The sequence below is a fragment of the Rhinopithecus bieti genome, unplaced genomic scaffold (genome assembly GCF_001698545.2).
Source record: "Rhinopithecus bieti isolate Rb0 unplaced genomic scaffold, ASM169854v2 scaffold_3033, whole genome shotgun sequence".
NCBI lineage: Eukaryota > Metazoa > Chordata > Mammalia > Primates > Cercopithecidae > Rhinopithecus > Rhinopithecus bieti.
Window position 1 is genome coordinate 150,302 of NW_016803877.1, and position 10,533 is coordinate 160,834.

Here is a 10,533-nt window from a genome sequence, read left to right on the forward strand (position 1 = left end):
GCGGCGTTGGCGGCGGCGGCGGCGGCAGCGGCAGCGCGGCGGGGCCGGGTATTGTCCGCGGCCCCTTTAAATCCGCGATCCCCCTTTTACCCTCCCTCTTTTCTCCCCTGCCCCCGCCGTATGCCCCCTCCCTCGGTAGGCCCCCCCGCACCGTGTGTTCCCCCACTGTACACCCCCCCCCGTAGTCATGCGAGCCCTGGCGCCCCCCCCTCGAGTCGGCCGCCGGAGGTTTTGTTTATGGTTGGGTTCGGGGCCTAGTGGGCCGCGCCAGAGCCGGGGCCTCGATTTGGGAGCGTGGCCGGGGCGGGGCTTGGAGCAGCCGTAGGAAGGGGGGGCCATGCGGCTAGAGCCTGAGAGGGGAGAGCGAGAAAGAGCGCGAGCGAGCGAGGCCTGGGCCTTGCCTAAGGTAGGGCCCTCTCTTCACCCCAGCCGGTGCCTGCGGAGGAGAGGGCCTCCTCCCTTTCCACCCACTGCGGGCCTCCCCTGATCCGGATCCGGCCTGGTTTGGGGTGGCGTGGGGAGGGAGGGCGATGGGGTGGAGCTGCCCCAAACTCCCCCATGTGGCCCTCAGTTTGGTGTGCGAAGGATTAATTTGTTCCGGCTGGGAGGTAGGAAGGAGATTGGCCCCGTGGGCTCTCGATGTGGCGCCGAGGGGGGTGAGCCTCCCATCCTCCACTCGTGGGCTTGCGTCCCCTCTCCGTTTCCAGGCTCTTTGTCAGCTCCTTTTCCCTCCCTTCTTTCTCACCAACCTAGTTCTTGGAATATGTTTTTGCTGTTGTCTTTAGCTTCCTGTTTATACTGTAGTTTGGGTACCCCAAACAATTATGTTATTTGGGAAGCTGGACATGGAAGCCCCCATAGGGTGTATTACGCTTAAGGGACGTCACTAGAGCACTGGGGTATTTGTTCACTCTTCTCATAATGGGACAGGAATGCCCTGTTTCTTCAAACCCTTAACCTTGTGGACAGCCTTATATTGCTTTGCAAACTGATGTCACAAACTGGAGACTGCTCCTTTTCCACCCTTCTTGAAATGTAGCCACCTCTGGTGTAGGATGTTGTGGGAAGAAAAACATCACAGTAACAGGCGTTTTTGTTATTATTGTTAACGTTTTGCCTTTGACTCTCCCTGATTATTAAATGGTGAAATCTTTTTTTTTTTTTTTTTGTCTTTTCTCCCATCCTACCTTTCTCCGCCCCACATTCTGTTTTGGGGATACCTGATGTGACTTGCTGGGAGGTGATAAGCGTTACTAGTAACCAGCATTTCTACAGAATTAAAACATTTTGGCTGTGTATCAGTTGATAAAACTGCTTTGAAATCTGTCTCCATTGTACTTAAATATTAGACTATCCCAATGATTATAGAGAATTAAAACATTTTGGCTGTGTATCAGTTGATAAAACTGCTTTGAGATCTCACACCATTGTCCTTAAAGATTAGACTATCTCAATGATTGTTTCCTTTGTGAATGGGAAGTATTGCTGGCACGTAAACTAGTGATGAAAGGCCTAAAAATGTCCCGTTTTGTTTTTGATCTTTAAAGCTCCTCCTTGCTATGTCCTAACTGGGAAGTACTCTTGCTAACTAGATTTCAGGGTGGTGGGGAAGGGGATGCAGGGACCATTTCAGCAAAGCATCTACAGAAATTAGTTGTTCTGTTAGAGGTAGCAAGTTTTACCCAACCCAGTCCAGCTTCAGTTTCTGAATTGTTTCTTAGATTGTAAGCTCCCTGAGGGCAGCTACGAAGTCATACTGCTTTTGTATTTTCCTGAAGTATTGGACACATAGTAGATTCTCAATAAATATTTGTTATTTAGTTTTTTCAGTGAAATTTCTCTGGCTATTTTTTTAAGTAGCTGGTTTTCAAAAAAGAGTCAAGGGCACTCCTGTGTTGAAACCTGTATTTACTCTCCCACTATTTCCTTGGTCTCCAATACTTCTCACCCTACTTCCTTTAAATCTTTTTATTTTCTAAGAAAGAGCAAGTAAGTAACAAGGTCTTCGCCTCCAGTGTGATAGTTGGGAATGGGTCTGCTTGCTACTAATTCTGTGCCCTCAAGTGATCCATTCCAGATAACTTACTTTTGACCTGTTGCTCAGTGTTGTCACTACTAGGTAGTAAAATTTTCTTAGTCACATTTCGAAGCACTTGTAAGAGGGAAATGTGACTAGCAAGAGTGATTAGGAGGGTTTTTTTCTTTCTTGGTTAATTATATCTTTCAAGATGACTTTTTAATATGTTTACATCTCACTGGTACAGTATATGCAGTCGTGCATAGCTAGTCATGCAGTTTATGCCTGCAATATAACTTATTCTCACAAATTGATATCACATGTGGAGTAGAAAATAGTCATTATTTGTAAGTTACAGTAGTGGGTTGGAAATGGCTATGCCATATTAGAAAGTTCATCTTAGAGCCGATTTTAAAACAAAATAGTTTTCCTCTCGTCTTGATATATATACGTATATATGTGTATATGTAGTCTCGTTGATGTGGATTCGGGGTACTTGGTTAAACAACTTTTTTTTTTTTGTAAAATTGAAACTTGGCTATAATGCTAACCTGGGAAAATGGGCTACTGTGTAGCAAATAATCCTTTCTAGCTTGAAATATTTATGGGTCTTTGTGTGCCTATATGTGTAGGGGGAAGAGGTAATGGCTTAAAAATTACCTGAGAAGCTGCCTTAAAAAAATCTTTCTTGATGCAAAGACCTGTGTAACCTATTGACGCAACTTGATGAAGAATTTATGCATAGAAAAAGTCAACTTTCTCTGTAACATCCAAGAAAATCAGATGAAATTCACTTCCCTAATAGTTAATCCTTGCATATTTCTTTAGAAGTCCTTACTCCCACTCGAATCCAGTAATATCTCTGGGCAGTCTAGAATTATGCTGTATAAGGTTTCATTAACAAGAAAAATTAAATATAGAGCAGAAAAGTATAAAGTTATCCTCTTTGGAAGGGAATAAAGGCAGAGTAACCTATTATTTTGAGCACTCCATCATATGATTAATGTTTTCTTTTGTACTAAATGCAGCAGCTGAGATTGCATTATAAAACAAAGTATGAACTAAAGGAACTTGAGTTCAGTAGAATCCTTCATTGTTAGAAGTCTTGTAACAAAAACTGTATTCTGGTTTGGGGAAAGCCCTGTGTGTTCTGTGTGTCTTTAAAGACTCAACTAAGTCATCTTGCTAGCATTAAGGTCTCAAGTTTAAAATGATTTCCTAGAAGCACTTTCTTCCAAATAAAACTTTGTGCTAGATGCTTTTGGTTTGAGACAAATTTGAGATTCCTTGTATATTAAGGTGAGTGGTGGAGGGTAATTGCCATTCTGGTTTCTTGAAAATGTGGACTCGGAGACCAAGAGAAGCACCTGTGAAAGCAGTGTGTTGGAATCATTTTCCAGAGAACAGAGATTCTGGACAAAGTCATTGGGGCTAATATGTACCCTGTTGAAGGCTGTGATTTAAAAAAACAAAAAAACCCCACAAACACAAAACAAACCCATAGCATACTGAGAGAGATGAAACTTGAGGGAGAAAGAAGAGTCTAGACTTGAACTTGTGCTTTCCCAAACAATGGAGGTCACATGCAGCTTACATAAAAAAGGTTGTAAGGCAGGTAAGGCTGTTTTCTTAGGTGATTGAATATAGTATTTAAAATTATTTTTCTGGAGTGTAGACTAATTTCCTTCCTGGAAGGCTTTTGTTTCCAGACATTACTGATTTACTTCTGTCAAAGGTACTTTAGATGCTTTCACCTATATAAAAGGCTTTTGATTATTAGCTAAATGTAAAGTCTGCTTATAGGGGAATAGTAACCAAACTGCTGTAACTTCTTTAAAAAGTCACTTACACATGCTTTATACATTTCTTGTTACATAAAAATGGATTAACAGCCATAGCTCCTTAAGGAATTGATCAAACTAATTATGTTGTAAGAATAAATGAATCTTGATTTGTTCCTTTGAAGAAGTGAAAGTGTTTGGTGCTGAAGGTGCTGGTGAGAGAGTTAACATATTTTGCCCACATTTAATACCTAATTTTCTTTTAAATCTTTCAGTATTCTACCTTGTAAATACTGTTATTTGTATATACTGTAAATGATGACGTCGGTGGGCACTAACCGAGCCCGGGGAAACTGGGAACAACCTCAAAACCAAAACCAGACACAGCACAAGCAGCGGCCACAGGTAAATAACCCAAAGCATATGGATTCATGGATAGCATTGCCAGCTGATGCTAGTTTCCATGCAGTACAGCATCATTCTGTGCTTTGAACTGTTGGTTTAGGTTCCTAATTTTTGTTTTCTAGTCCTTGGCTCTGCTTTTACTTAGGTTCTGATAACTGTTCATGACATGCTGTAAGGCAGAATGCTTACTTTTTTGTTGTTTAATACTGTATTATAAGGCTTAGCACTTTATTATGGGTCCTGTGCTTTTTATCTTTTTTTTTTTTTAAGATAGGATCTCCCTTTGCCTAAGTCAGAGTGCAGTGGCACAGTCACCTTTCATTTGTAGCCTCAACCTCTGGGGCTTAAGTGATCCTCCTGCCTCAGCCTCTTGAGTAGGTGGGACTACCAGTGCACAGTACCATGCCAGGCTAATTTTAAAATTTTTGTAGAGATGGTAGTCTTGCTGCGTTGCCCAGGCTGGTCTTGAACTCCTGGGATTATAGGTGTGAGTCACTGTCCGGCTCTATAACTCTTAAGATATTTAAGATAGCATTTCCCTTGTCTTACCTGGGCCGTTTTAGCAATACCTTTCTGTTTCTTAGACCTTCCACCTTGATATCTCTCTTTTTTTTTTTTTTTTTTGAGATGGAGTCTCGCTCTGTTGCCCAGGCTTGAACGAAATGGCGCGACCTAGGCCCACTGCAACCTCCACCTCCCGGGTTCAAGCAATTCTGCCTCAGCTTCCTGAGTAGCTGGGATTATAGGCGTGTGCCACCACGCCCAGCTCATTTTTGTATTTTAGTAGAGACAGAGTTTCACCGTGTTGGTCAGGCTAGTCTGGAACTCCTGCCCTAAGGTGATCCACCTGCCTTGGCCTCCCAGGGTACTGGGATTACAGACATGAGCCACTGTACCCTGTCCCACCTTGATATCTCTCTAGCCAGCCTTTTCCATTCCAGATTTTATCCTTTGCTCCTCTTTTCCCCAACTTATCTTTTATTTTCCTATCCGGTCCCATTGAGGCCTTACCTGATTGTTCCTTTCCCACAAGGAGCTGGCAGCTTCACTGTGTTTCTTCAAAATTAAACAAAACACCTTAGAGCATTGCTCAATTTTAAGTTTTAAGGAGTAAATTAATCTCTTGGATATTAACTTTGATGTAGATACATTCTGTTTCTCATATCAAGTTGATGTTAGTTGGTATGTAATGTGAATGAATTACTTATATTTGATTATGGTCAGATAAATTGAATATGTAAGACTGGAATTTTCTCCTTATGCATTTTTCTTTCATCTGTGTTTTCAAGTGAATTTCTGGTAGAATTATAATACTTAGATGGGGCAGTAAAATTCCTAGTATCTTAACATACACTGGATATACAGAAGATATGTTGAGTCTATTGTCAGACTTGTAGTATTCTAAGCTCTAAGAATAAGAGGATGGTGTTGGTTATCACAGAAATAAGAATAGAGTTTACACATGGCTTTGTAACTTAATATGAATTAAGGGGCAGATGTTTCAGAGTGGTTCTGTGATTCTAAGACGGAAGTCACTTTAACTGTGAAGATTGGTGAATGAGTTCCTTACTCTTTCTGTAATAGTTTCACTCAATTTTTGTCATTTTACTGATTTAAGCATCTTTTTTTTTTTTTTTTTTTTTTTTTGAGGTGGAGTCTTGTTCTGTTGCCTAGGCTGGAGTGCAGTGGCGCTCTCAGTTCACTGCAACCTCCTCCTCCCGGGTTCAAGCAATTCTCCTGCCTCAGCCTCCGGAGTAGCTGGACCTACGGGTGTGTGCCACCACACCCAGCTAATTTTTGTATTTCTAGTAGAGTCGGGGTTTCGCCATGTTGGCCAGGCTGGTCTCGAACTACTGACCTCGGGTGATCTGCGTGCCTCGGGCTCCCAAAGTGCTAGAATTACAGGCGTGAGCCACCACCCGCGCCTATCCCTGATTTAAGCATCCTAAATGGTGCTTTATTACTTGCTCATTTGTTACAAGGAAAAGAAAATTGGGGCAGTGGAGACGGATGCAATAGGTTTTTGTTCTCTAAACTGTTGCCTCATGATTATGCTTTCTTGATCTCATCTCAATTCCTAGGCCACTGCAGAACAAATTAGACTTGCACAGATGATTTCGGACCATAATGATGCTGACTTTGAGGAGAAGGTGAAACAAGTGAGTGTACCACTAATTTACTGTATGCTATGAGAAAAGATACCAGGATTAAGGCATAATCAAATACCATAGATAGATACCAAGATACTTTCTCCTGTAGGTATTGGAAGAATTTTCACCTGAAATATAATAGGTCAGGCCAATAAATAAGTGTTTTCATTCTCTAATTTATTGTAGCCCTTTGTTTTGTTTTTTGTTTTTTTTTTTTCAGATGAAGTCTCACTCTGTCACCTAGACTGGAGTGCAGTGGCATGATCTTGGCTTATTACAGCCTCTGCCTCCCGAATTCAAGCAATTCTCGTGCCTCAGCCTCCCGATTAGTTGGGATTACAGGCGCTTGCCACCACGCCTGGCTAATTTTTTTGTATTTTTAGTAAAGATGGGGTTTCACCATGTTGGCCAGGCTGGTCTTGAACTCCTGACCTCAGGTGATCTCCCTGCCTCAGCCTCCCAAAGTGCTGGGATTACAGGGGTGAGCCACCGCACCCCTGCTATTGTAGCCCTTTGGATAGATACTTTGTTTGGAAATTTTATCTTAATTTTAACCTCTTGCCTGTTGCTGATGCCATTTTGTAGAAACTGAGCAGTTGTGGATATAGGAAATGTGGAAATTCATGCTGAAGCCTGTGTGTTTCAGAGTTTGGTTCTGTGTTTGATGCTTAATTGCTTTGTAAATACTTTTGACCTCATCCCTGAACCACAGATGTTAATATTTGGCTTTTGGAAACAGAATACCAAAATTCTACGTTTTCCTTTTTTTGGGGGTAGGGGTGGTTCTGGAAAACCTGCTAGGCAAATTCTACATCTTTTTTCTTTCTTTTTTTTTTTTTTAATTTTGAGATGGAGTCTTGCTCGGTGGCCTAGGCTGGAGTGCGGTGGCGCGATCTCAGCTCACTGCAACCTCCGCCTCCTGGGTTCAAGCGATTCTCCTGCCTCAGCCTCCCAAGTAGCTAGGCTTACAGGCACCCACCACCACACCTGTATAATTTTTGTATTTTTAGTAGAGACAGGGTTTCACCATGATGGTCAGGCTGGTCTCAAACATCTGGCCTCAAGTGATCCGCCCACCTCGGCCTCCCAAAGTGCTGGGTTTATAGGCATGAGCCACCGTGCCTGGCCCTCATCCTTTGCTTTTTAAACCTGTTTTTTTCAAAGTCAGCTGATACCGTTTCCTTTCACCTAGTTTCCTTTCATTGGGAGTGTGAGCATAAGCCTGTTCATGATGGTTGCTCTTTTTTCTCTTTCAGTTGATTGATATTACAGGAAAGAACCAGGATGAATGTGTGATTGCTTTGCATGACTGCAATGGAGATGTCAACAGAGCCATCAATGTTCTTCTGGAAGGAAATCCAGACACGGTAGAGTGCTTATAGAGTGTTCTAGGACATGGGTCCTCAATTGGGAGGCTAGTAATGTTCTAAAAGTAGCAAGTGGCAACATACCTTAAAGCAGAGCACCTTTTTCTCGAAGTAAAGTTGGGAACTTTCTTGGAGATTGTTCGCCTGAAATCACTCGCCTGAAATAAATTATTTATTCCAGGCTAGTGACTTGTTTTCAGGCTGTGGGGTTAGGCTGAATTAGAGGTGCGATTTGATAGCCTTGGATATTGCTGTTGAACAAAGTCATACACTATATTTGATTTTGGTTTTGTTTTTTTTTTTTCCTATTTATTTATTTATTTTGAGACGGAGTCTCGCTGTGTTGCCCAGGCTGGAGTGCAGTGGCTGATCTCAGCTCACTGCAAGCTCTGCCTCCCGGGTTCACGCCATTCTCTTGCCTCAGCCTCCTGAGTAGCTGGGACTATGGGTGCCCGCCACTGCGTCCGGCTAATTTTTTGTCTTTTTAGTAGAGACGGGGTTTCACCGTGGTCTCGATCTCCTTACCCGCCCACCTTGGCCTCCCAAAGTGCTAGGATTACAGGTGTGAACCACCGCGCTCGGCCTTTTTATTTCATTTTATTTATTTTACGTATTTGATTCTGAATTCAGGACATTCCCCTCAGTATCAGCTTTGCATTGCACAATACTGCTTCATTGCCTGAACTTATTTCTGTTGAGGTAGCAGAGAAACAAGCTTTGTAGCCTGCTGACCATCCCTGGAGATGATAGGGGATATCTTGGAGGATCTCTTGCCCTGGAATTTAGACAAGTTGCTTTCACTTCTCCTTCCCACTTCATGAGAATTCTGTTTTTGTGCTTGTCTTATGTTTGTAGCAAAATGTAATCTTCTGACTGCCTTATTAACCTTCGGAATGTTCCTGCAATGCTTACTAGAGAAATTTTGTTTTTTTAATAAGCAGTGGATTATTATTATTATTATTATTATTATTATTATTATTATTTTGAGACAGGGTCTTACTCTGTGGCCCTGGCTGGAGTGCACTGACATGCTGCAACCTCCTTGTCCTGGGCTTAGGTGGTCCTCCCACTTCAGCCTCCTGAATAGGTGGGACCACAGGCATGGGCCAGCATGTCCAGCTGATTTTCCTATTTTTAGTAGAGCCAGGGTTTCTCCATGTTGCTCAGGCTGGTTTCAAACTCCTGGGCTCAAGTGAGCTGCCCGCCTCGTCCTCTCAAAGTGCTGGGATTATGGGCATGAGCCACCGCACCTGGTCCAGTGTATTACTTTGAAATCATTTTCATTTATTGGGTCTTATACTGGGGCTCTTTGGTTAGGATAGATATTAAAATTCATCCTTAGAGATAACAACTTTTTTTTTTTTTTTTTCCCTTGAGTCAGAGTCTTGGTCTTGTTGCCTAGGCTGGAGTGCAGTGGTGCGAACCTGCTTTCTGCAACCTCCACCTCCCAGGTTCAAGTGATCCTGTGCCTCAGCCTCCAGAGTAGCTGGGATTACAGGCATCTACCACCACACCTGGCTAATTTTTTTTTTTTTTTTTTTTTTTGAGATGGAGTCTCTCTCTGTCTCCCAGGCCAGAGTATATCCCTGCTCACTGCAAACTCCGCCTCCTGGGTTCAAGCAGTTCTCATGCCTCAGTTTCCTGAGTAGCTGGGACTACAGGCATGCACCACCATGCCTGGCTAATCTTTTGTATTTTAGTGGAGACACTGTTTCACTATGTTGCCCAGGGTGGTCTTGAACTCCCGAGCTCAGCCAATCCTCCTGCCTCGGCCTTCCAAGGTATTAGCATTACAGATGTGAGCCATGGAACCTGGCCTCAGATACAACAACTTTCTGATACTAGAGTCACTCTAGCTAAATGCAGGAGGTTTGTCAATTTCTTTGAGACAATGGAAAATAATAATGGAAAACTTTTAAAAACAATTGAATTTTAAATTGGTGGATTTTTTTCTTCAAAAGTGTAGTCCTGGATTAAATTTTACACTGTTGACCTTATTTGAATATTTACTGTTTGGCCAATCAAGATATAATGCTTTTGATTTGTTTTGGATTTACTCTAGAATAATTGTCTCTAGATTTTATGGGGAGTAGTGAGGTGGGGCTATTTATGTTTTTTTAAAAGTCTGAATGTTTTTTCGCATATCACATTTTATCTTACCTCCCAGCATCTTCTGTATAGTGCTGTAAGGCTGATGTTACACAGTATCAAAAAAGAAAATAAGCTGGAGAATATAGGTTTATGCTACGAATAGACCAGCTACTAGTGAAACCAATGGGAAGCAAAGTCAGCTACCAGGGATGTTGGATGTATTTGGGTGGGTGAGATCGTTTGAGAAAACTGAAGGTGCCTTTGAGAAGATAATAGTAATTCTTTTTCCTTATAGACCCATCTGGTGCCAGCAGCAGATGTGCATACAGAGGAGGGAGAAAGGTTACAGTTTCCTGAAACTTGCCAGGTTTTGAGACAGTAGCATAAATTCTAAAAGCTGTTTTGAGTCTAGCTTCCAGAGTGTTCCTGGTGTATATTTAGCTATAGGGTTGTTCTAACTTACTGTGAGCATAAAATGACCCACCAACTGTAATGTGTAATAGGCTTGGGTTGGAAGAGTAGGCAGCCACAAACTTCCAAGTCCTGGGTAGGTAGTCTTTTTAAAACAAATGAATTAAGAGTTGGGTTCTTGGCCCTGTCACCCAGGCTGGAGTGCAGTAGCATGATCAGTGCAGCCATGGACACCTGGGCTCAAGCAATCCTCCCACCTCAGCCTCCTTAGTAGCTGGGACAACAGGTGTGTGCCACCACACCGGTTTTTT

The 10,533-nt window shown here is 42.5% G+C and overlaps 1 protein-coding gene across 3 annotated transcripts in view; it reads left to right on the top strand.

Moving 5' to 3' along the window:
• LOC108517778 (ubiquitin-associated protein 2-like) overlaps nucleotides 1-7,750 on the top strand; it is a 9,686-nt gene extending 1,936 nt beyond the window's left edge. For 2 of the 3 annotated variants that reach the window (XM_017855888.1, XM_017855897.1), the window contains exons 2-4: nucleotides 4,074-4,203; nucleotides 6,285-6,362; nucleotides 7,610-7,750. In XM_017855888.1, the coding sequence (XP_017711377.1) occupies nucleotides 4,114-4,203; nucleotides 6,285-6,362; nucleotides 7,610-7,735 (294 nt within the window). In that variant the 5' untranslated portion in view covers nucleotides 4,074-4,113 and the 3' untranslated portion in view covers nucleotides 7,736-7,750. Of the gene's footprint in view, nucleotides 1-190; nucleotides 407-4,073; nucleotides 4,204-6,284; nucleotides 6,363-7,609 lie in introns of those variants that run through there. The other variant, XM_017855898.1, reaches the window with a different exon arrangement.
• Nucleotides 7,751-10,533: the final 2,783 nt, after the last annotated feature.